General features: G+C 44.7%; 1 protein-coding gene across 1 annotated transcript in view; it reads left to right on the top strand.

The window, feature by feature from the left end:
• LOC310798713 (fibronectin type-III domain-containing protein 3A-like) overlaps positions 1 to 25,238 on the top strand; it is a gene marked incomplete at its 5' end in the record, with an annotated part of 28,648 nt that extends 3,410 nt beyond the window's left edge. The window contains 19 exons of the mRNA XM_083661267.1: positions 22 to 188; positions 300 to 359; positions 462 to 600; positions 2,229 to 2,282; positions 2,407 to 2,531; positions 2,654 to 2,828; positions 4,119 to 4,205; positions 12,866 to 13,004; positions 13,637 to 13,705; positions 13,828 to 13,946; positions 15,064 to 15,169; positions 15,393 to 15,568; positions 15,719 to 15,832; positions 15,994 to 16,143; positions 16,693 to 17,039; positions 19,198 to 19,410; positions 20,152 to 20,318; positions 21,544 to 21,668; positions 24,644 to 25,238. Coding sequence (XP_083517393.1) covers positions 22 to 188; positions 300 to 359; positions 462 to 600; positions 2,229 to 2,282; positions 2,407 to 2,531; positions 2,654 to 2,828; positions 4,119 to 4,205; positions 12,866 to 13,004; positions 13,637 to 13,705; positions 13,828 to 13,946; positions 15,064 to 15,169; positions 15,393 to 15,568; positions 15,719 to 15,832; positions 15,994 to 16,143; positions 16,693 to 17,039; positions 19,198 to 19,410; positions 20,152 to 20,318; positions 21,544 to 21,668; positions 24,644 to 24,967 — 2,856 coding nt within the window. The 3' untranslated portion in view covers positions 24,968 to 25,238. The remainder of the gene's footprint in view (positions 1 to 21; positions 189 to 299; positions 360 to 461; positions 601 to 2,228; positions 2,283 to 2,406; positions 2,532 to 2,653; positions 2,829 to 4,118; positions 4,206 to 12,865; positions 13,005 to 13,636; positions 13,706 to 13,827; positions 13,947 to 15,063; positions 15,170 to 15,392; positions 15,569 to 15,718; positions 15,833 to 15,993; positions 16,144 to 16,692; positions 17,040 to 19,197; positions 19,411 to 20,151; positions 20,319 to 21,543; positions 21,669 to 24,643) is intronic.
• Positions 25,239 to 25,639: the final 401 nt, after the last annotated feature.

The raw sequence follows: 25,639 nt of genomic DNA, 5'->3' as shown, positions 1-25,639 counted from the left end.
ATCCCTGCGTATGCCCTATAGGTGTCAGACATCCAGGCCAGAGGGGCGTTGCTGAACTTGAGCGCACCTAGCAAGCCAGAGAGTGAGGCAGGCAGCGCGGAGGATGACTCCATCCCACCAGAGCCCTTCAGCTACGAGGTCTCTGTCTCAGATAGCGGCAAAGATGGGATGTACAAAAGCACGTACAGGTGAGCGGTCGTAGTAAGATGTCACAATGCTCAACAGCAACCATTGTGAGAGACTTCATTATGACCCTTTTGCAAAATAACTGTTTTTCTTTCCATTTTCTTTCGATGCAGTGGGGAAGAACTAAGTGCAACTTTAGAAGACCTTCGACCAGCAACAGACTATCATGTCAGGTTGGCATATCCCTCCATCTACTGTCACGTTAACCACAAATACTGTCTTAATATATGAAGCAACATTTTGTAACCAATGTGATTCCTCTCTACCCCCTCCAGGGTCCAGGCTATGTGTAACTGTTTACAGGGAAGCCCCTCGGAGGCTGTGAGCTTCACCACTCTCAGCTGTGAGCCGGACCCCCCCAACCCTCCCAGGAAGGCCAGTGGGACCAAGAGCACACTTGTACTCCAGTGGAAGGTAGGACAAAACAGACAGATTCAACCTCAATTATGATGAGAATATGGGGGCTTAGTAAAATGGGAAAGTATTTGGTCACTCTGTAATTTGTCATATTAAACGTAAGGAAACAAGGGCTGTATATGGGAAGCTGCACTTGTGGGTGCAAAGTATAGCATTTTAACATCGATTGCCACAAGATGGGAAGAAGGATGCTGTTATTCCAGTGCAACCACAGCTAAAGTATTCAAGAGTTTCTCACAATTTCTCACAATGACCTAAACATCACTGTAAGAATGTTTCTCCTCCCCCATAAAGAGAATGAAAAGACAAAAGCAGGTTCATACGATGGAGTGCGGAGGCAGGACAAGTAGCAACATCACCTTTGTAACAGGAATCAACAACGTTTATGGGAAATGTCTTAATTTTGAGGAACACTAGCACCAACAGAGGCTACCAATTATTTTTACACCATGGTGTCATTTGCATAATTAGAAATTTGTGTAATAATACCAAGGTATTATAATTAATTTGACAATGATGTATTGATGTTGGAATATAGTGAAATGGTGGCACGTAGCATCTTTAATCCAGGTTTTGTGTGTGTGTGTTACCTGCGACACCCACTATTTGTGGGTTTACATAGCATTCAGGTAAAAGAAGCAGGTTAGTGACTGGAAGGTTGTCAGTTCAAGTCCCTGAACTGGCTGGGAAAATCGGGAGTAGTGAATGAGAAGCAATCTCCCCCTCCCCCAACAACTGCTGCTGAGATGCCCTCCAGCAAGGTACTTAACCTGCTTCCGAGAAGTTGCTCACTTGCCAGCAGCAGAAGATGCAGGTGCACAGAGCAGCTCCCAGGTGTGAGGGAGCATCATTGTGTGAGGGTGTAGCAAGGTGCTGCTGAGAGCCAGCATGCACGCTCAGCAAAGCTGCCCCGGAGAAAGAAAAGCATGTGCACCTGATTTGCTCTTACTAGAGCTGAATATTTGCCTTTTTATTAATTCTGTCTGCAAAATATCGAACATTTTTGCCCTAGATCTCTAATTGAGCAACATAAAGTTCAAGCCTTCTACATTCCTCGTACAGTTCTCTTTAAGTACGGTATATTACCCTGCCTTAACATTTACGTTTAGATTCAGTTTCTGTGTAGTGTTTATGTAATTAAATGTATTTTTCAGTCAGTATCAGTATTGATAAATTAATGAATGAAAACTGTATTGCCCCTGAGGGAATTTGTGTTTACACACAAATGAGCAACATTCAACATAAATTAAAGACACTTGAGCAACATTAAAACATAAACAACCAACAACATTACACATAGGGGACACACCAAGTCACAATAAATAATAATACATACACACATACGTCGTTGTCATCATCATACAATACTAATAAATAAGTATATAAAGTGCATAAGAAGAACTGGCAATCTATGTACAACTGAAGTAAAATGGCAATGCCAGGTCCTGTTTTTATTTTATTTTAGGAGTAGTATGCTCCTTGGTACCATTATGAAAAACGATACCAATAAATAATGGAATTGGGCAGAGGGGGTTGTCTTAATACCGATTCCATTGGTTTTATGTATTTCATGTGTATCTGGTTGAGATATTGTTGAAAATAATCACGCTATTTTATATCCACAGCCTCCATGTGACAACGGTTCCAAAATCCAAAACTACATTCTTCAATGGGACGAGGTACTCTTCGACTCACTCTGAATGTCATGCTGACCAGCACACTCCACTTTGATGTATTTACTTAGTCTGCAGCAGAGACATCGAGTTACCTGTTCCTCAAACTGAAAGTCTTTGTTCTCTGAAGGGGAAGGGCACTGGGATGTATGAGCAGTGCTACTATGGACCTCAGAAGCAGTATCGTGTAACCAAGCTTTCACCAGCCTCAAGATACTCCTTCTGCCTTGCAGCCAAAAACGACATGGGTGTAAGGTAGGGGTCTTCACTTGCTAACCCTGGCTGTTATCCATCTTGGTGTTTCTGGTTTCTGCCATTCACTCTGTCTCTCTCTCTCTCTCTCTGTGTGTGGCTCTCACTCGCTGTGGTTCTGTCAGTGAGTTCAGCGAAGTGGTGGACCTGTTCACCTCGTGCAGTGTGCCGTTGCCCCCCCTCCCTCCGGAGCTGGTGAAGGCGGGCGTGACCTGGCTGTGTCTGCAATGGCAGAGGCCCACCGGCTCTCCCAAGGAGGACGACGTCTACTACATCCTGGAGATGGAGGAGGAAGGCTCGGTAGGAAGTCCCTTTACAGACCCATTCTCACGCTCTCTCTTTTTCTCCAGCATTTTGATATGAACTGTTAATGTATCGAATTAAAAAAGCTAAATGGAAAAACGGCACATTTCAAAGCAATTTACTAAATTTCACCCAAAGGTGAACAAATGCCCGCTTGAGGTTGAATGTTTCTTTTGTCAATAAAGAAGCTCTGCGATAAATTGCAATGGAAGCCCATAAATAAATGACAGTAATGTTTGTAGCCAAAGGTTGTTTTTACTGTTCCACCATGACCTCGCAGAAATGTCATACAGGTGGTTGCCCCCGTCGTGCTGCAGTACAATATTGCCAAGTGCATTTCACTGTTTTTATCAATTGTAGTCAGCTCCATTATGTCACTTTTCTTAATCATTTTGATGGTACACTGACTTCTAATATGGATGAATGGTGCCTCTATCATTACCACAACACCCTCCGAAGGCCTCTTCCTGCACTACGTATTTTTGGTGGCTGCGTCCCGGAGTCGCGGAACCTGTCAAGTTGCCTGCAACTTTTAACTCTATTTCCTGTACGGCCTTCAAATTGAAAGTTTTCCGCGGACAAATTAACGTGATGTTTTTATTGTGAAGTACGTATAGGAAGTGAAACGTGTTTCGTTTGCTAGCTTGATTAGCGGCTCTATTAGACACTTGTCTCACTAAAATTTAGGGATACTTGGAGCCATTTCCCCCAGCAAATCAGTTAGAAACACTGCAGAAAGGTAAGCAAAGTAGAGTACAAGCAGAAACAGGTTCCCCAAATAGAACAAGTGCTGCGCACGTGGTAAAATACATAATGGGGCTTTAAGAGAGCATGAAATATGGTGAAGCAGGTTGCACAGTATACTAATTCATTCTTGAAGACTTGTCTTTCCATCTTTCTGTTATATGTGCATTCTCATGAAGCTGCTTTCTACATTCAGGCACCCCAGTATTTGCTTCAATGCACCTGATGGAAACGCACCTAACTCACTTTTTCTTTTCTTTTTTCTTTTTCTTTGTTGGGCAACATTTCAACAGTTTGCATGAAATTTGCTTGACAGAGTTGGTAGGAAATCTTGCTACTGTCACCCCTGCCTTCACTGCTTGTAGCAGACTTCTTACAGACGTAGTGCCTGCCAGAAAAAAACAATAAGAAAAAGGTCCCCAATCCCCTGTAGCTGTTTCTCTCCTTCAGCCCACTTTGTTTTGTGTGCCACCACGGCTGTCTTATATGCCATTGCTCACCTGGTTGTTTTCTTTCTGCCTTTGTCATTTGTCTTTGTCCCAGGGATATGGCTTCCAGCCAAGCTACGACGGCGAGGACCTCTCCTGCACCGTCAGGAACCTCCACAGGAGTACAAAGTACAAGTTTCGGGTGAGTGTGACAACATGCCCTGTGATGTGTGCAAACTACGCTGTCGCTGATCCACAGGTTTAATTTAGGCTGCAGTTGGGTGTGTGTCTGTGTGTGCGTGTGCAGTTGGGTGTGTGTCTGTGTGTGCGTGTGCAGTTGGATTTGTGTCTGTGTATGCGTGTGCAGTTGGATTTGTGTCTGTGTGTGCGTGTGCAGTTGGATTTGTGTCTGTGTATGCGTGTGCAGTTGGGTGTGTGTCTGTGTGTGCGTGTGCAGTTGCGTGTGTGTCTGTGTGTGCGTGTGCAGTTGGGTGTGTGTCTGTGTGTGCGTGTGCAGTTGGATTTGTGTCTGTGTGTGCGTGTGCAGTTGGATTTGTGTCTGTGTATGCGTGTGCAGTTGGATTTGTGTCTGTGTATGCGTGTGCAGTTGGGTGTGTGTCTGTGTGTGCGTGTGCAGTTGCGTGTGTGTCTGTGTGTGCGTGTGCAGTTGGGTGTGTGTCTGTGTGTGCGTGTGCAGTTGGGTGTGTGTCTGTGTGTGCGTGTGCAGTTGGATTTGTGTCTGTGTATGCGTGTGCAGTTGGATTTGTGTCTGTGTGTGCGTGTGCAGTTGGATTTGTGTCTGTGTATGCGTGTGCAGTTGGATTTGTGTCTGTGTATGCGTGTGCAGTTGGGTGTGTGTCTGTGTGTGCGTGTGCAGTTGGGTGTGTGTCTGTGTGTGCGTGTGCAGTTGGATTTGTGTCTGTGTATGCGTGTGCAGTTGGGTGTGTGTCTGTGTGTGCGTGTGCAGTTGGGTGTGTGTCTGTGTGTGCGTGTGCAGTTGGATTTGTGTCTGTGTGTGCGTGTGCAGTTGGGTGTGTGTCTGTGTGTGCGTGTGCAGTTGGATTTGTGTCTGTGTATGCGTGTGCAGTTGGGTGTGTGTCTGTGTGTGCGTGTGCAGTTGGATTTGTGTCTGTGTATGCGTGTGCAGTTGCGTGTGTGACTGTGTGTGTGACTGCGTGTGCGTGCGTGCAGGGGACAGGCCTCTGGCAGGGAGGGTGCTGAGGCTCAGACCCTATGACTCATCCGTTGGCAGGATTCTGCCAGCAGGGCGATGGGCAACCGACAGCATAGCACTACCACTCCGTTCAAACCTTGATGGCTTTTAAGCTGGCAGTTATCTGACTGAGTTCAAGGATAGACAAGTGTCTTTCTCTGTGTCACTCTCTTTTTCTCTTTGCCGCATTCTCACATTGTCTCTTCTGAATAGTCGCTCTCTCTGTGACTGACTCATTTGACTACTAAATGACTGCCACGCATCACGCAGGACCAACACTTTACTAAATGACTGCCACGCATCACGCAGGACCAACACTTTACTAAATGACTGCCACGCATCACGCAGGACCAACACTTTACTAAATGACTGCCACACATCACGCAGGACCAACACTTTACTAAATGACTGCACATCACGCAGGACCAACACTTTACTAAATGACTGCCACGCATCACGCAGGACCAACACTTTACTAAATGACTGCCACGCATCACGCAGGACCAACACTTTACTAAATGACTGCCACACATCACGCAGGACCAACACTTTACTAAATGACTGCCACACATCACGCAGGACCAACACTTTACTAAATGACTGCCACACATCACGCAGGACCAACACTTTACTAAATGACTGCCACACATCACGCAGGACCAACACTTTACTAAATGACTGCCACGCATCACGCAGGACCAACACTTTACTAAATGACTGCCACACATCACGCAGGACCAACACTTTACTAAATGACTGCCACGCATCACGCAGGACCAACACTTTCACCTGTTATTGTATGGCCAGTTAGCATTGCAAGGACACGTCACACGTGACATTCCCAGTCACAGTCGTTACTTAATTCACTGATTTTGAAAGAAGGTGATCCAGTGAGTAAGGTGTATTTAGGAAAATGTTGTCACTGCTTTGACAGTTTCACAGTGTCATAAAGGGAGAAATGCAGTGAGGCAATATGTGCGCAATCAATAGCCCTGTCCGAAACCCGGCCCTATTACAGAAATAGTGGACTATATAGTGTGTTGGCTAATTTGTACTACTGTAGTGTCAAAATTCCCAACTGTTAATTTGATTCACTATATAGTTCACTATAAAATACCCACAATGCACTGCAATTTCTAGTGAACAGCGAATGCAGCCTACATTTTCTTCCATCTACCACAATGCAATGTGGTCATGTTTACCAAAGAAGAAGAAGCGTTAGGTAGTGTCCGAAGCTCGTTTGATCGTCCCCCATATAGTTTACGATATGATAAACACTACATGGGGAATAGTGAATGAGTGAATGAGTGAACCATTCCGAACAGGCTTAGTCATTGGGACAGAAGATACAGTCATAAAAAAACAGCAAACCTTATGGCTCATTGGAGGATATATAAGGATAAGGACAGCACTCCAAGTTAAAAGAATATTTATTGCCACACGGACGTTTCGGGGCAGCCGCCCTTCTTCAGCGTGTGAAGGCAAAAAAACACACAGGTGATTCACCTTCACCCTAATTAAGGAGTCCAGAGTCAGCAGGGGGAGTCAACAATGTAGATATACAGAACCCACACACCTGAGAATGCTTTGTGAACATCAAAGTTAATGGATATACTTCAGAAAAAATATATATACTTTACAAAAAGATAAGGAAATTAGTATGTTTTACAAAAAACGATAAGGAAATTAGTATGTTTTACAAAAAACAAGTAAATGAAATCTACTCATTCAATCCATTAGGAATGAGGGTGTGGAGGGAATGGATCAAATAAGTTTCTCTCTGAAGGAGGATTTTGTCTCTATTGCCCCCTCTCCGTGGCATATTAACTGTTTCTATGCCCATGTAGTGCAAGTCGCTCAAACTGTGTTTTAAGCTGTTAAAATGTCTAGCAACTGATGACTTCTCATCATGGTTGCGTATAGAACATTTATGTTCACAGATTCTTGTTTTTAACTCACGTTTTGTTTTACCAACATAGTATAGATTACATGGACATTTTAGCAAATACACCACATATCTCGTGTTACATGTAATCCTGCCTCTCACCTTAATGTCAGCACCAGACTTAGGATGAGTGAAATGATTTCCCTTGAGCATGGCATAACAATGTACACAATTATGACAAGGAAAATTACCACTAGACAAGTTAGAAAGAGAAAGAAAATGACTTTTACTTTTTGGCAGATCTGACTTAACTAAAAAATCCCGTAAATTGGAAGACCTCTTATAGAAAAATCTAGGTGGAGTTTGAAAAGCATTGGTGATATGAAAGTCACTTTCCAATATGTGCCAATATCTACTCACTACGTCTTTGACTGACTTAGATATAGGACTATAGGTAGACACAAATGCTAAACTCTGAGAAGAGGTGTCTCTGGACCTGGGTTGAAGTAAATCAGACCGCCGAACTTGGCGTACTTTATTCAGATGATTCTCCAGTAATGAATCCTCATACCCCCTCTCTTTAAAACAAACACAAAGATTTTTAGCATGTAACTCAAAAGAATCATCAGAATCACAAATGCGTTTAATCCTCAGTAATTGACTATAAGGTAAACTTCTTTTGAGGGCTGGGGAATGGAAACTCTTGAATTGTAAAAAAGTATTTCGATCGGTTTCCTTTTTATACACTTCGGTATGTAAACCCGATTCAAGTTTTTGCACCAAAACATCCAGAAAAGAAATTTGTTTCAAATCATAACACAATGTAAATTTAATGGATTCCATTCTTGAATTCATAAGAGCATGAAATTCATTCAATTCTTCTACATTACCGCTCCAAATAAAAAATAGATCGTCTATATATCTTCGATAACCTTTAATAAACTTAAAATAAGGATTGTTGTTATAAACAAAATCCAACTCAAATTTGCCCATAAATAAATTGGCATAATTCGGAGCCACCGGTGAGCCCATGGCTGAGCCCCGATGTTGAAGGTAATACTTATCCTGAAACTTAAAATAATTTTTTGTCAATACTTCATTGGTTAAAGAAAACAAAAACTCTGTGGAAGGATGCAGATCAATTCTTTGATTTAAAAAATAATTCAATGCTTCTAAACCATCTTTATGAGGAATGCTAGGATACAAACTGGAGACATCCATCGTACATAAAAAATCATTAGAGTCTACACAACAGTCCTTCAACTTGTTCAAAAAGTCTGTAGTGTCTTTGAGATATGACGGCAGTGCATAAACCAAGTCTTTAATGTGGGAGTCAACAAATTGGGAAAGTGGCTCTGTGAGAGAACCGTTTCCTGATATGATTGGTCGACCAGGAGGATGAGACAAATTCTTGTGGATTTTAGGCAGAGTGTAAATCACTGCTCTTACTGGATTGTCTTGAACCATATATTTATATTCATTTTAAGAAATTTGTTCCTCCCGTAAAGCTTGTTTTAAGACCGTCTTAATTTCATTCCCAAACCTCAAAGTAGGATCTGATTGTAAAGGAATGTACACATCTTTGTCGCTTAATTGTCTTTCAATTTCTTTAATGTAGACAGCTTTATCCTGGACCACAATCGCCCCGCCTTTGTCTGCATGTCTAATGACAATGTTCTCATTGGTCATCAGCTCTGACAGAGCTTTTCTCTCAGACTCAAGAAGATTGTGAGGCAAAACATTCTGTTGACTCTGTGCACACAAGTCCATGACATCTCGTTCCACTAACCGACAGAAAGTTTCCACTGATGGATTATTTACCTGTGGTGTAAATGTACTTTTAGGTTTAAAGACTTTTTTCCCCGTGGGGACAGGTTGAGGCTGAACCGTGCTGTGGTAAGACACAGGATTACTGACAATGTCCTTCATATAGAAAGCCTTCAATCTTATGGCTCGGAAAAACTTAAATAATTCCACTCTGGTAGTGAATGAATCCACTTTCTTGGAGGGAACAAAAGACAGCCCTCGTGATAATAGCCTGCATTGCTCATTACTTAGCTCTTGATTGGAGATGTTGATCACGTTCGACTCTACGGGGGAATCCCCTGGGCGGGGCCTTTTCTTCCCCCTCCTTGTCTTGTCATTGGAGGATATGACAGGAAAAGTGATTTTTAGAAACTTGGGAAAGACTCTCCCTCTTTCTCTTTGTCTGCTTGTCATTGTAGCTCAATACAAGACACTTTATTGCCACACAACCAGGTTGGTGGTATTTAAATCAAATACCACCAACCTGGTTGTGTGGCAATAAACTATCTTGTATCTTGCATCATCACCAAAGGGCATATTGTCACGGCACCAACGCTCCCAGGTATCAATATTTATCATTACCTTTAGGCACTCGTCGTCTAGGCTTCCAGCGAACGCAGGAGCCTTGATCATACTGTAGAAATAGGCTGTTGATACTGTAAAGTAGAGCAAAGCCTACCTGGTTAGCTCTCATGGATAGCTTAGCTGTTGTTGCTGCTGCTTGTCTGGCCAGTCCGCTCTCATTCAGTTTTGGACAGACACGACACAAAAATTGCAAATTGAAACAGGAAATTGGGTGTCATTTGGAGGTTCTGTTCAATTCTAAACATCTAGTTGGTAAGTAAATATTCAACTCCATCAGTCACTTCGGCCAATGGATGAAAATCAGTTTCCTTAGAAGATGAAGAAAAAAAACCTGCAACAGGATCACCTCTGCACTTTCCTCACCAGCTCACCTCAGTTCCAAACTCCAAACTCTGTAAGAAACTCTGAAAGGAAGCATCATTTCTGTGAGGCTCATTAGTGACATTAAGAATTCAAGGGCACGTCTCATGTTGAGTCCTAACGGTGGAATGGATAGCTCGACTTCAAAGTTCAGTTATTCATTTGAACTTGTCTAAAAAGCTGTGGTCTGGTCATCACCCAGAAGATATTGTCATCATTGACTGACAGCTGTTTTAAAGTCATTCTTGATTTCAGTATGTTCGGTTCTAGGCCAGAAATGTGGGAGAGGTCTCTGCATCTGTGTGCAGGCTCAAGCTTGTTATCTCATAGCCTTAAGGTCAAATTATTTCAATGTCCGTTTCATATAATGATTATTGGGTCATCTAGGATGCTATAAGTATAATGGGGTTTCAGTCTTTTTCTCCTGAAATCTAACAGAAGGATTAGTTGTGCTTTGCATTCTACAGTAGGCTAGAAATTAAACCAATTAATTCAGTTCATTGTCTCTGGTGAACTATTCTGAGGCTTTGCTTTGGTTTATTCTTGACCTATACTTTGTTGAATATCAAGTGGCGTTTCAGCCTTGCTGCTCCACCACCCCCAATTCATATTGTGAATAGAGCATATTTGAGGTGTTCTCTTTTGTCTTGTTCTTGTAGCATTAAAACCTGTCATCAAACAGGTAAATTCATGACACTCTGGCATGTGCCTCTTGTTGTTGTTTTTTTAATTCTCCACATTGCTATTAAAATAATTACTCTTATTGTTGCATAATAAAATAAGGTTTTATTATAGGGTTAGTGTTATCAGAGCTGTGGGGCAGAGGCCACACAGCATGTTTGGAGGGTAAAAATAACAAATGCAGTGCAGAATTATTTGATTTCATTGTAGAAGTTAATTGTAAACGTTGTTTAACAAACCCGCCCCCTTATAGCCAGCTTTGCTAAATAGCCTTGTATCAACTGCATAACAGGGTGCAGAGGTTGTCTATCGTAGCACAAGTCAGAACCTCCACACCAGCATTTTAGAAGTTGCTGCATGCAGTTTAAAAGAAAGGGAAATCAGATTACTGTGAAAATTCTGTCACCATCTACTCACACTCATGCCAGTTGAAAGTAACACAGGTGAGGTTTGTCCTGTAACACACAGGGAGGTTGCCAGCACAACACGAGAGAGAACGTAACAAACCTCACCTGTGCTTCAACTGGCATGAGGGTGAGTAGATAGTGACAGAATTTTCATTTTTGGGGTTAACTCTATCAACTCCTATCAAAGCCTCCTCCGTATGCCCAAATGATAGGAATGTTCATTAGTCACTCCTGTGAGTCACTCGCTCATTTCCAATTATCCAATGTACAGTGTTAGAGGAGGCTGTGCAGTGTTAGAGGAGGCTGTACAGTGTTAGAGGAGGCTGTACAGTGTTAGAGGAGGCTGTACAGTGTTAGAGGAGGCTGTACAGTGTTAGAGGAGGCTGTACAGTGTTAGAGGAGGCTGTGCAGTGTTAGAGGAGGCTGTGCAGTGTTAGAGGAGGCTGGGTGCTGTGCAGTGTTAGAGGAGGCTGTACAGTGTTAGAGGAGGCTGTGCAGTGTTAGAGGAGGCTGTACAGTGTTAGAGGAGGCTGTACAGTGTTAGAGGAGGCTGTGCAGTGTTAGAGGAGGCTGTACAGTGTTAGAGGAGGCTGTACAGTGTTAGAGGAGGCTGTACAGTGTTAGAGGAGGCTGTGCAGTGTTAGAGGAGGCTGTGCAGTGTTAGAGGAGGCTGGGTGCTGTGCAGTGTTAGAGGAGGCTGTGCAGTGTTAGAGGAGGCTGTGCAGTGTTAGAGGAGGCTGTGCAGTGTTAGAGGAGGCTGTGCAGTGTTAGAGGAGGCTGGGTGCTGTGCAGTGTTAGAGGAGGCTGTGCAGTGTTAGAGGAGGCTGTACAGTGTTAGAGGAGGCTGTACAGTGTTAGAGGAGGCTGTGCAGTGTTAGAGGAGGCTGTGCAGTGTTAGAGGAGGCTGTGCAGTGTTAGAGGAGGCTGTACAGTGTTAGAGGAGGCTGTGCAGTGTTAGAGGAGGCTGTGCAGTGTTAGAGGAGGCTGCAGTGTTAGAGGAGGCTGGGTGCTGTGCTGTGTTAGAGGAGGCTGGGTGCTGTGCAGTGTTAGAGGAGGCTGTGCAGTGTTAGAGGAGGCTGGGTGCTGTGCAGTGTTAGAGGAGGCTGGGTGCTGTGCTGTGCTGTGTTAGGGGAGGCTGGGTGCTGTGCAGTGTTAGAGGAGGCTGTGCAGTGTTAGAGGAGGCTGTGCAGTGTTAGAGGAGGCTGGGTGCTGTGCAGTGTTAGAGGAGGCTGGGTGCTGTGCAGTGTTAGAGGAGGCTGGGTGCTGTGCAGTGTTAGAGGAGGCTGGGTGCTGTGCAGTGTTAGGGGAGGCTGGGTACTGTGCTGTGTTAGGGGAGGCTGGGTGCTGTGCTGTGTTAGAGGAGGCTGGGTGCTGTGCTGTGTTAGGGGAGGCTGGGTGCTGTGCAGTGTTAGAGGAGGCTGGGTGCTGTGCTGTGTTAGAGGAGGCTGGGTGCTGTACAGTGTTAGAGGAGGCTGGGTGCTGTGCAGGTTTGTCTTGGTACAGTATGAGGATGAACTCTCAGCAGGCTCACGGAGATTTGCATATCGTAGCAGATGTGCCACAATGAAATGCAAATGCCACGAAAGTACTTTCCCCTCATTTGCCTCCTCTTTTCTATTTATTTATTTTGTCATCGTTTTTGTTTGTAGTGTCTAAATAGCGTCGTGTCAAAACCTGTGGCAGGATTTAAGGAGCTGAATCTATTTGATCATGTGAATTTGTCTGGGGCCATTAACAGTTTCCGGCTGAGAGCGCTCCACTCCCTCCATCCCTCAGATTCCTTCATTACCCTTCTCGCAGTGTCTAGTCAGCGCCTGTTATCAGGAAATATGATGACCTTTATGCACATGTCTCCACTATCTAGGCAAACAGTAGGCAATAATTCTCACCAGAAAAATGTGACTCCTCACTGGCTCTCCCTGCAGGTGGCGGCGTACAACACAGAGGGGAAGAGCAACCCCAGCCAGGTGGCGGAGTTCACCAGCAGCCCAGACAGACCCAGCTGCCCCTGCAAGCCCCTCATCAGGGGCAGAGTCCTGCCCAACAGCTTCAAGATGGCCTGGGGTGAGCTCACGCCGCCCATCTCCATTTCTCTAGTTGAACATTTTCATGCCTAGTTCCTAATAGTCCTTAACGCACCTCCCGTTTCTTTGGTGCCGAGCCAAACGCTGCACTACACCACAGGCATCTCATTATCTCATGAGCCAAACGCTGCACTACACCACGACCATCTCATTATCTCATGAGCCAAATGCTGCACTACACCACTACACCAAACGCTGCACTACACCACTACCACTACACGCTGCACTACACCACTACCACTACACCAAACGCTGCACTACACCACGGCCATCTCATTATCTCATGAGCCAAACGCTGCACTACACCACGGCCATCTCATTATCTCATGAGCCAAACGCTGCACTACACCACGGCCATCTCATTTGTAGAGAAATAGCTTGCAACTGTTGTTGAACACTCGCAGCAGTTTTATTCAGCTTAATTGACATGGTTTCGATCCCCATCTGATCACCTGATGAAAATCCAGTTGGTGATCGAAACGTTGTCTGGAGTCGATAGTTACTGCGAGCCATTTCTCTACGAACATTTTTCAATCCTACCATCTTACTGAAGCACTTACCAAACCGTTCCGTTTGATAATGATGTTTTTGTTCTTTTTTTATACTTTCCAGAACCCCCGAAAGATAACGGCGGTGCAGAAGTCACCAAGTACGTGGTGGAGCTATCTGAGGGCCTAAGCGGTACGTTACAAGTGGCGATAAAGAAAATGATGCGCACTATGAATTAAATTCCATTGGGCAAATTGATCCTTTAGAGATCGGAAATAGTGACAGTTCTTTTCCTTTGTCTTCTTTGTACTTAGGCATGTCGTGGGAGCTGGTGTACTCGGGGCCAGCCGTAGAGCATGTGTGTGAAGGCTTGAAGCCTGGCTGCTCCTACCAGAGCCGAGTTTACTGCATGAGCGAGGGGGGGCAGAGCCCGGTGAGTCATTCAGCCACGCACGCGACGCGGACACGCGCTCGCGCACCACTCCTGTGTACTACCACCGCAGGAGTTCAGAGAGTTTGTTGATCAGTTATGCTTTTACTTGATTACAGGTGGAAAGGAGACATAAACTGGCACTTATTTTTAGTCTCATGAATGTGCATGCACGAGTGCCAAGATCGTGCTACTGTGAAATACCGATAAGAAAATGTAGCACGATTTAAAATTGCAAACCAGACGATGCTTACAGTTTGTAAGAATCAGCCCCAACATACACACGCTCGTAATTCACATGTTGGCAACTGCAGTGAGTCCACACAGCAATACAACTATAAAACCTGATCATTGTGCACTGTTTTCCTCTTTGCTCTTTCATTTTGTCATATTTCTCGGTATTGCCGCTATGTTCACTGTCTGAAGGACACATGTTCTGGCAGCCAGCCATGAACCTTATCGGTCCCCATGGTTGATCTGATAAATTTGACATGAATAATTCTAGATATGCACTCTATTTATGGGGAGCTTTAATAAGAAATTGTCATTCAGCTAGTCTCTCATGTTGGGGGGGATTAGTCTACGCTTCCTGGTGTGTAAGTACAAGACAAAGGCCTCTAATTGATTAACCCTCCCTGCATGTGTCAGAGGATGTTTTTCCTAATGAGTTCAGTTCAGACGCTCCTCATTAGTTTCTTCATCAGCTGTTAGTGTGCCTGCATTTATTCATGAAGGGGCTGGTAAAGAAACATGACTCATGGTGCCAAAGCTCCTGTCTTTTTGGTGCAGCACAACGTGACATAACACTCACATGTTTGCCCCTTGTCACAGAAGTTGAGAGTCTGAAAAAGACTGTTTTCTTTTTGCCAGACAATCTGTCTTACTTTATCCTTGGATTTATTCAGAATAGAGCATATTTCTCTGAATGGCAGTGTTCATTGCATTCGCATTTGTTTCCCCTGGCAAATTGTTGTTGTAGCCTGAATCCTTGCGATAAGGTGGTGAAAATGACGATCTGTACCCATTGTGTGTGATGGAGAGAGAGAGAGAAAGAGGGAGTAAGATTGTCGATTTGTTATTTTCTCTCGGTCTTAATTGGTGTGTTGTCTCCCCTTGCAAGCTGTCGGAGACCCTGCAGGTCCAGACTCCCGCGGTGCCCCCTGGGCCCTGCCAGCCCCCTCGGCTGGTGGGCAAGCCCAAAGCCAGGGAGGTGCAACTGCGCTGGGGTGAGTCATTCCTCTCCAACTCAAATCTGTGTGGGTTGCATTCTAGCTTTTGTCTATGCTTTTTTTCCCCTCCTTTTTTGCAAACCCATACCTCGAGGCACCGCGCTTGTGTGTGGATCTCGTTTTGTATTATTTAGATGTCTGTGTCTTCATCTGTTTTTTGAGAACTTTCCTATTTAAAATGTGTCGAGTTATGACCGTTGCCTGTTGGAAATGTCCTCAGGTCCCCCTCAGGTAGACGGAGGCAACCTGGTGTCCTGCTACAGTGTGGAAGTGAGTGGGCCGCAGTGTGAGGAGAGCAGGGAGGTTTACCAAGGCCCGGAGCTAGACTGCACCGTGGGAAGCCTACTGCCTGGAAAAACCTACAGCTTCCGGCTCAAGGCAGCGAACAAGGCCGGGGTGAGAGAGACTATTAAAACAGACGTGTCAGTAACGTCGAAAAAGGATTGATTTTTCAGCTGCATGCTTTAATCCCTCCCTTAGCCAGTAGTAAAATGTAAGATGACAGGTTTCTGATTTACATTAAATTTGTGCTTTCTGTGCTGGTAGTTCGGGCCTCTCTCGGAGCGCTGCGAGGTGACCACCGGCCCCGGGGCCCCCGAGCCCTGCAAGCCTCCCAACACCACCTGCAAATCCCCCACCTGTGTCGTGGTGAGCTGGGAGGTGAGACCCACTCCTGCTCCGCTGCACCTCCCTCACTGATACACACAGATTATGAATATATCACGTGCATCATCACCATGAGAATATGATGGGGAATTCTGCTCAAATATACATTATGTTGAAGTGCTGATAGTCTTTTTTTCCTCGGTGTATGTCTCTAGGCTCCGCCCTGCAACGGAGCTCCTGTGTCAGAGTTTCGTCTGGAGTGGGGAGCCGCGGAGGGCAGCATGCAGATGTGTTACAGTGGACCGGCACTCAGCTATGAGCTGAAGGGGCTGCTTCCTGCAACTAACTACTTCTCCCGGGTGCAGGTGAGCATTACTGTACATACACACCACCTCAGCTTTATAATGTCGCCAAAAGCTGCAAGCTGCTTTAGGGGTCCTAGATTTCCAAATCTGTAGTGATTTCTGACTTTATAGCTTGGCCAGCAAGTGAAAACCCAATCATCCCGACAATCCTCTCAACATTTGGTGAAAGGCAAACCGGGTATTTTTACATTAGAACTCCACCTTGTGGTCAAATGTGGTCATTGCACATGTGAAAGTCCATCTTGGTCAAAGTGAATTGTTTATTTACATATAGCAAAATAGAGTCTGCACACTAGTTGCTGCTGCTCCTACCATTTATTGGTATCACCAAGTGTGATGTTTAGAGCAAAGCCCTTCCTGAGCCCGAAACATCACACTTGTGGTAATACCAATAAAGGGTGGGATCAGCAGCAACCAGTGTGCAGACTTTATTTTGTTATTTTCAGTTGCACTTCAGTCCTGCACCTAGTTTTTCAGCATTTGGATGTGCGTGTTTTTTTTGTTTTTTTTACTTTCTCTGTTTACATAATATCTCTTATTGGTGTGCAGGCTGTGAATGTGGCCGGTGTGGGCCCCTTCAGTGAGGCAGTGTTGTGCCAGACGCCCTGCTCCGTGCCTGCTGCCGTCAACAGCGTCCACGCGCTGAAGGAGTCAGCCATGCGTGGGTACGAGGCTTCAGCAGACACGGAGGAAGACGAGGAAGAGGACGACAACGACTCCCCGCCCCCGCCGCTCTACTCTCCATCCACCTGCCTGGGTCTTTCCTGGGAAGCCCCTTGTGACCACGGTTCTGAGATCACTTCCTACCTGATCGACCTGGGAGAGCGCCAGCCCATCATCGTCGGCCCCATCACCAAATACATCATCCAGCATCTGCAGCCAGACACCAGCTACAGGTGCGTTCCTCCTCACTGTAGGTGACAGGTGGTGACACGAAAAGTGGAATGGGAGTTGCACTGGCCATCTTAGCACACTACAGTTCCCATGGGTCCTTGACATTCTTGAAAGTTTGTGAATTTGAGAAACAAAATCAAGGCCTTGAAAGTTTATGAAAGTAGAAATGGGCCATTGAAAGTGGATTTATATATTTTGTGCAGGAATAGAAATTGTTTTTTTGTTTTTTACTTAACATGTAACAGCACAGTTGAGAAGTGTTCACAGATTTAAGCCTCTCTCTTTTTTGGTCCAATTGACCTATCGCTAAGTACCGCCCCGAACGCAGACTAGCAAATCACAGTGCGTGCAGCTCTACCATACACTCGGACAACCTGAGCCTAGGGCTCCATAGAGAAGCATATAGAAGCAGAAGAAATCAGGATTCTCCTCTGGTTTTATGGTGTTTCATACAGTTATAAATTGAAAAAAAAGGTCAAACGATGTGCATGGGGGTAAATGCAACATTACGAGGTATCCTGGGAGGCCAGGCAATTGATAATATTAAACTAGTAAACGTAGATCCACTCACATCCACAATGCTACTGTTTTAGACGTTAAATCTGCAATCGTGGTGACAGCGAGATGACAAGTCTTCTCCCTCATTTGGCTTCCATGATCCAAAAGGTATCATGAAATCATCATGGTATTCAGAAATCATCATGGTATTCAGAAAGTCGGCAAAAGAAAATGCTGAATTATGCGAGTTTCCAGTCATTACGTTATGCGTGTAATGGAGTTGGTGAAGAGGTAGAGAGGGGAGGCTGGCCAGCGAGACTAGTGAAGAGGAGGCACATTGATTGATGTGATTATAACATCGCCAGACACCAGAAACCCTAAAACGAGGGAATTAATCCCGTTCTCCAAATAAATGTGAGATAGTCTAAAGAGAAAATATCCAGGAGGAAAACGTGATGTTAAAAGCTGTAAGCTATGCCTCTGCTGATCTGCTACACCACCACCCACGCGTGCGTGCCATTGTCTCGCTATGACAAACATCTACATTATTTAACGTTTCTTGATTATACAGAGGTACATGAAATAGATTACCAGGCGCCACTCTTCAATTCGGCATATAGGCTATATAATCCACGGAGTGAATGTCAATTCTGGATGTGAGTCACCTGTTATCCCCACCCGCTGTCTTCCTCCGTTAAAACGTTTGATTAAAGATTTGCTAAAACTCTACCAGAGTTCCGCTTCAGGCTATAATTGGCAATAGTAAGCTGAAATGTTACCTTGGGGAAAATCCTAACCCTTGGTTGGATCTCTCCCTGAAAATCTGGTTCAAAGTAGTAAAGACCTTTAGCACCTGGGAACCATATTCGATGATCAGTTGGTTGGCTTACGACCCAGACTTTCATCCAAACAGGCTTGATACATCCTTCAGGGCTTGGAAGGAGCGAGGATTAACCTTGTACTGGGATTTATTTGAAAAGTATTCATTCAAAAGCTTTTAGGTTCTGAAGGATAAGCATGGTCTAGAAAATCAAGACCTATTCAGATTTTTGCAGCTGAGAAGCCATACAGATAGACTATGTAGTAAAGAAGAGCTGAAGAGGTCGGGGATTGGGGAGGGGTTGCTGAAGGTCTTTCTCTCAGCGTATAGCGCTGACCAAGGTTCTAAAAACATATCAAAGCTATATAGGGGTATTCAAGTGCTGAGGGGGGGAAATACTCTGTATCTAAAAGAAAAATGGGAAGGGGAGGGGAATTTCAATCTAGAGCGGGAGGAATGGGAAATGATAACTGAAAGACAGTGGAAGACCAGACACTCTCTGTCGTGGAGGGAGTTCCAATGGAAAAACCTAGTCAGGTATTTTTTAACGCCAATTCAATCAAGGGGAGGTCAAACATGTTGTTGGAGGGGGTGTGGAGAAGAAAGAGCGGATCATTATCATATATTTTGGATTTGTCCTGTGATCAGTGCATTCTGGAGTGAAATAAGAAAGAGTATGGAAAAGGTGCTAAAGATTGAGATTGATCACTGCTTTCAGGTCTTGTATTAGGATAGTAGTGGGTAGTATTTGCCCCTTGAAGTCCCTGTAGTGTTTCTGCTCAGATCAACGCAGCCTTTACATCGCTCTGATCTTGGTTTCGCTCTCCTTGCTCGTGTTTCAGGATCCGAATCCAGGCCTTGAACAGCCTGGGCGCCGGCCCCTTTAGCCACACCTTTAAGCTGAAGACGAAGCCCCTGCCCCCGCAGCCGCCCCGCCTGGAGTGCACCGCCTTCAGCCATCAGACCCTCCGTCTCAAGTGGGGCGACGGCCCGGCCAAGGCCACCAGCTCAGACGCCCTCCAGTACCAGCTGCAGATGGAGGACAAGAGCGGCAGGTCAGCTGGTCTCAGCTCCCAGACAATTGGAGATCTCCGCCTACCAATCGTCTGGGAACTTCTTGTCAAAAGTAGTTGTTTGAATGGCAGCGAGAACGGCCGCTAACAAACCTACGCCCCTTTGTCAGGGACACGCCCCTTTTTTAGCTCTTTTTTGGGGGGGGGACGATGCCATTTAACATAAATTTAGTTGCAGTACAGAGCATGAAACTGATTTCCTGCACAGAGACTTTCTAGCTACTACTAATTTTCAATTCTTGTCCGTAGTAATCTCCTTACCGGAAATGATGCTCTCCGCTAATATGTAAGGCCGCCCTAAAGACTCTGGATTGGTTCTGCAATGCTTTTTAAAAAACTCTTAATTGTTTCCACCCAGTTTTAACAACGATAGCTGTGAGAAAGATCTCTGTCTCTAGTTCAGTGAAGCAGACAGAGACAGAGAACGGAGTGTACAGGTCAGCGCTCCATTAGTCTGGTCTGACGGGAAGCAACCTGACAGGAGATAAACAGACAGAGGGGACGACCGGTGCCTCAGCCAAAGCTTCACATTATTGTATTTTTGGCTTCATTGAAAGTAACGCGCCAGAGAGAGCGCCTTACAAGGAGACAGGAGCCCATCTGGTTTATACCACTGCATATTCCCTGACAGAAGTCTTACTCATCTCTTTTGCTTTTTGTTGTCTTTATCCTTTTGCTCCGCCCCTCTCTCCCTCTCCCTCTCTCTCTCTCTCGTCATTGCAGGTTTATCTCCTTGTATAAAGGACCATGCCACACACACAAAGTCCAGAGGCTTAATGAGTCTACCTCTTACACGTTCCGCATCCAGGCCTTTAATGAGGCGGGCGAGGGGCCCTTCTCCAATGTTTACACATTCACCACACTGCGCTCTCCTCCGGCCCCCGTCAAAGGTATGGTGGCAGCTTGGTCTCCCTCTCTTCTCTGCATCTTGACACATGCTCGCATCAGTCCTGACTGTGTGCTCAGCGTTTAGCCTCGGGTGACCCGGGTTTGACTCTGGCTTGATTAAAGCCCGCCGGCTAGAGATCCAGCGCTGGGCTGTCGTCGCCCCCCCGCGGTGCTTCACTAAACCAAAGTCTGGGAAGCCTCTTGTGATCCGACGTGTTGAAGGCAGTAATGAGGATGTGGGTTTTGTTCTCAGGGGAGCGGCTCTTTTCAACAACAAGGCATGTGTGTCAGTTTGTCAGTGTGTTGGCCTCCACTGTTTGAATTCAGATGATTTGCCATGCGTTTTCACATCGAGTTTTGAGCTGAATATGATTGATTGATTGATTGATTTGTTTTTATTCATTGTGTCATGCACTTAGGCAGTGCCCAGCCCACGTAGGCTTATAAGACACACAAGATACACAGTATAACATAAGCTAGCACTATAATAATACAACTAAATCACACAACAAAACGGATCATTACTTTCTGAACAGAACATTCTGCCTTTGCTCCCAGGCCTGGGAATATTGTTGAAACAAGGGATAATAAAAATCCTCCTACTGTAGTTAGACTAATGCAGTTAACTTCTTTTTTTACCAGTTGAATAGAACTTCTTCTATTATTTCTTTGTTCTATTGTAAATATATATAAAAATACAACTACTTAAAGGATAGCATGTTTCATAATTATGACACTCTGCTAATGAAAAAGAACATAAAAAAAGGTTGGGACTCACATTTACTTGTAGGGAATTCACTCTTCAGCCACAGGCTGCACTGTTGTATCAACGCAAGTTCTATTGTAATGTTTTTTTTGTGTGTCAACCCAATTATATTGAATTATATTTAATATTATATTATATTATTATAGAGCTGATTGACCACTCACACCTTCTCAAACTCCTCCTGAACCATATTCATTGATGTCTATGTTGTCTTATTTCCATTTTTAGATGTTTATATGATGATATGGCGTAAATGTAACTAGTCACAGTAGCTGTAGTGTAACTGTAATGTAACTCATCACATTCCACATCGTTAACAACAAACCCTTGGCTGATCAATTAGGTTGATCTTTTTGATATCCGAAGACATTCCGTATACTCAATCATTACAGATATCACCCATCTTTAGTGTATCATCACAGCATCTGCACTCTCTTCCTCTGACTCCTCCCCCTCCGCAGCCCCTAAAGTGGAGCGTCTGGAAGACAACTCCTGCGAAATCACCTGGGAGGCTCTGCCGCCCATGAAGGGGGACCCCATCATCTATACCCTGCAGAGCATGATGGGAAACTCTGACTTCAAACAGGTAGCCACCTTGCTCTGTTAAGATTTACGTCTGAACCAAGGTTAGTTAACTAAAACTAAACTAAAAACTTAGTAGTGCAATGCACAGTTGATTGCACTACTGTTGACAAAATGTACTATTGCAAGTCATTTTGCTAAATAAGATAATGTCATGTAAAATAAAATAAAACATACAAAATGTCTTTAGTTTTAGTCTTTGTCAATTTGGTCAAATTTGTCAACACTAAAAGCATAAGGACTCATTGCTGCATGTTTATTGAGACTGGGATGTCTACATGACTCAGTTGCCTTCACAAAGTGTTGTGTTTTTGTTGCCCCTGACAAATACCTCCCCTCCCATATTATATAAAAAATAAATAAAACAAACACTCAAACGAATAAAAACTGAACTAAACGTAAAAAAAAAAAAAAAAAAAAGAGCAAATCCAAACTAACTGGAATGGAAACTAACTGAAACTAAACTGAATTGAAAACAAAAATCGAAAATGAAATAAAAATGAATGAAAAACACACACCTGTAATAACTGAACGTTTCATACCTTTTCTTAATGCAGATACAGGATACAGATGGATGCAGGGGCTTAATGTGTTCACCGTAGCATCACAGCAGTCTGTATGAGTCACCGCTGGCTTTAAATTGCCCATTAAGCAAACGTCATTGATCCATGAGGTATCCTAGGTGTCTCGCCGCTGCCAGCACATCCATCCCCCTCGCTAGCCTCCAGCACTGTTAACCAGAGTAATGGCCACTGCAGGCTTATGCTAATCTCAGCACATCAGACATCCCAATTGAATAAGGGACTTGAAATATGCGGCTGCCATTCTGCATGGAGCTCGCTTCCCTCCTTATTTCCCCTCACAGCACCTGGACTTTATAGCCCCATGTTTTCCAATGGGGAATTGTGCATTTGATGAGTTGATTACCTGGAATGAGTTTAAGTGAGACAGTTTGCTTACCAGACCAGACTTAGTGCAGTTTGGTTGTCATTATGTAAAAATAGAAGCATTTTGCTCATGGAAAAACTCAGTAAAGAGTAAATAGTGAATAGTCAAACCTAGATGCCCTACTGAAAATTGTGTTTTTAGGGTGGCAAGTGCAGGACAAACCACTATTGCAAATGATTTATTCTTGCGTTTTGTTCCTGGGTTTAGGAGCGAACATCAGGTTTTGCTTCTGGTTTGGAAGAGCGAACCTGTAGAAGCAGGAAGCGAAAGGTGTTGTTTGCCCCTAAACTATTTGATCTCATATAAAATAAAGGAACCTTTTCTAGAGACTTGTTGTGTGCAGCACTGCAGCAATAAGCAATACTTTGGTACCAGCTCCCCCCCCCCCTCGTTTTCACTTCACAAATGAGAAAATCCAGGAAGCTGTTAGATTCACTTATATATTTTTTACCTGCAACATAAAGTAAACATTTGGTGTCATAACAACCAAACAGAACAGCGGTTCACAAGGCTTTTTTCTAAGTGCTTGTGGGCGTGTCAGCTGGGCAAACAGCGAAGACAGATGGCTGCCCACAGGGCTGCTTGTCCAAGAAGACAAACTAAATCATAACTCTAACAAAACAGAAAGTAGGCCATGAATTGGGAACTGGTGCAAGCTAAAAGAGGAACACAACCTGAATTGCTCCTTATACTTTGGGAACACATTTTTCTGTAAGATTCAGCATTTGTTCTATCTGTTTGCTAGTTGTGTCTGTGTATCTCTTGATTTACATTTTATTCCTATTTTTATTGGTCATTTTCCCCCCTTTAATTTAATTTTGGTACTTTTACATCACTTTCTCTTGTGTTTTATTACGTAAATGACTTTGTAAACTTGTTTTTAGAAAACTGCTGTACAAATATAGCCATTACGGGTCCAAGCACCAAAGGTGCTGGAACCCTATTCTATTTCAATCATGAGAGACCAGTGGGTAAAATTTAAGGAGCAAGCTTTATTCACAAATGGCATGGCAACTAATTCTATGGCATGGCAGCATGGCAACTGATTCTTTGGCGTAATGACTCCGTGGTAAGATGCCTCTCTTCTTGTGGTGAGAGAGGAGGGCATCTGCTCAGACTAGGATAGAGAATCCCCCCCGCCGTAGGGAATTCTTCAGGAGTCAAGACGTTGGTGGTGGACTGGGGAGGTGGGTGGGGCAAAACGCAGCTTCAGAGGATGGGATACGATCAGCCCAGGTACAGTGACCATGAGGTGAAGCATCAGGGAAAGAGAATGATGACACACTGACCATGGCTATATGTACTGCCACGTCATAGCCTCGGCAGTGACGTCATTACCAACGTCTTATTGACATATTGACAGGGGCTGATTGGCTATTGAGGAGTTATTGAGGATGGAGTGATGAGTCAGGAGACACACGTCATAATGGACGTCACACTTGGATTATACTTGACTTATGCTGAGCGCTGATGCCTATTGTGATATGAGGTAACATGACTGGTTCTCATCTTGAAACTAGGTCGAGACCAACATTTGTTAGGATTATTATTATTTTACATGCAGCTCAGAAATACCTATCTTCCCCCACTACTCAGGCAAGGCCAGACCCCATGTCGACCAGATTGTGGCTCTATAGCAACTTTATGTTTTGGCCTTCTGAACCGTATGGGCCACAATCATTCATTCTGCATCCATCCATATAGGCACTGGCCATTTCCATCAGCTAAATTTTCTGCCTTTTAGATTTTTTTCCAAAACTTGTTGTTGTTGTTGTTGTTGTTGTTAGTCCTCCAAATTTTGTCTAGTGTTCACCAAATGATGACACACAGTATGTCTGGACTGTCCTGCACAAAAGTCCCATAGCAGGTTTTTGATAGTCGACACCGTTTTCATGTAATTGACTTCCAAACTTTTGTCAACTGTCGTGGGTTGGGTCTATTTCACACAAAAAATGTAATTTTTTTATCCGCATGTACTCAACAGCGTTTCATCGCATGTTTCTCTCCTCGCCCTCCCCCCTCTTTTCTCAGGCCTACAAAGGCTCCAACACATCGCACCACGTCCAGAACCTGCAGCCCAACAGCGACTACCGTTTCCGGGTGTGTGCCATCCGGCAGTGCCAGGACGCCCCTGAGCTGAGCGGGCCCTACAGCCCCACGGTGACCCTCTCCCCGCAGCGGAGCGAGCTGGTGGCGAGCGGGGCGGCGGCCGGCTCGGGGGCCCGGGCCGGGACGGAGTCCAACCGGCCCCGGCGCAGCATGACGGACGAGCAGTGCGCGTTCCTCCTCCTCATGGTCTTTGCTGTCATCGCCATCCTCATCGCTTTCGTCATCCAGTACTTCGTCATCAAATGAACGCCTCTCGCACGCGCCCCAGCTGCAGCGTTATAGCTTTATTTCCCCCATCCTCTGTCATTTGTTTTTCTTCTTTTTGTACTTGTCGTTTTCCGTTGTCACCAGAGTAATCGCATTAGCCGGGTGCTGGGGGGAGGGGGCAGGAGAAGCCCAAACAGCAGTAAGGAAATGAGGAAATACTTTCCCGGCTCACTCTTGTGGAATCTGTCATTCAATTGAGGTTTCTGTCCCATTACGATTTGGCGTCCTGTGCAGAAGGAACTCAGAAAGAGCTGGGATGCGGTTTGTTTTGGGGGTGGGAGGGAGAGAGGGGACACTTTTGACTTATGTACTTGTTGATTACAGTATATATATATATGTGTATAGAAAATAGTCATTATTTATATTTCCATTTATGTGTCCAGTATGAAACTGTTTTTGATAGATGTTCCAAAAAAATAGTATGTAGGTATGTTCTTAGCCTATGTGCTATTTGATTCTGGGACCTGGTGGGCCAGTGTTTGCACAGCGGGGTGTGAGTGAGTGTATGTGTGTGCACGTGCGTGTGTGTGTGTCCAGATGCATACTGTGTGTAGTTGTGCCACAGAGGTACACGGCTGGGAGGGCTGCAGGGCCAGACGAAGGGACTCCCTCGACCCCCTGCTGGAGTTTAAGGGGGGTGCAGTGAGAGGT

This window comes from Poromitra crassiceps (assembly GCF_964638095.1).
Source record: "Poromitra crassiceps genome assembly, chromosome: 26".
NCBI classification, from domain to species: Eukaryota; Metazoa; Chordata; class Actinopteri; order Beryciformes; family Melamphaidae; genus Poromitra; species Poromitra crassiceps.
Note: the sequence above shows the minus strand (reverse complement) of the source record. Positions and strands in the feature narration are given on the sequence as shown.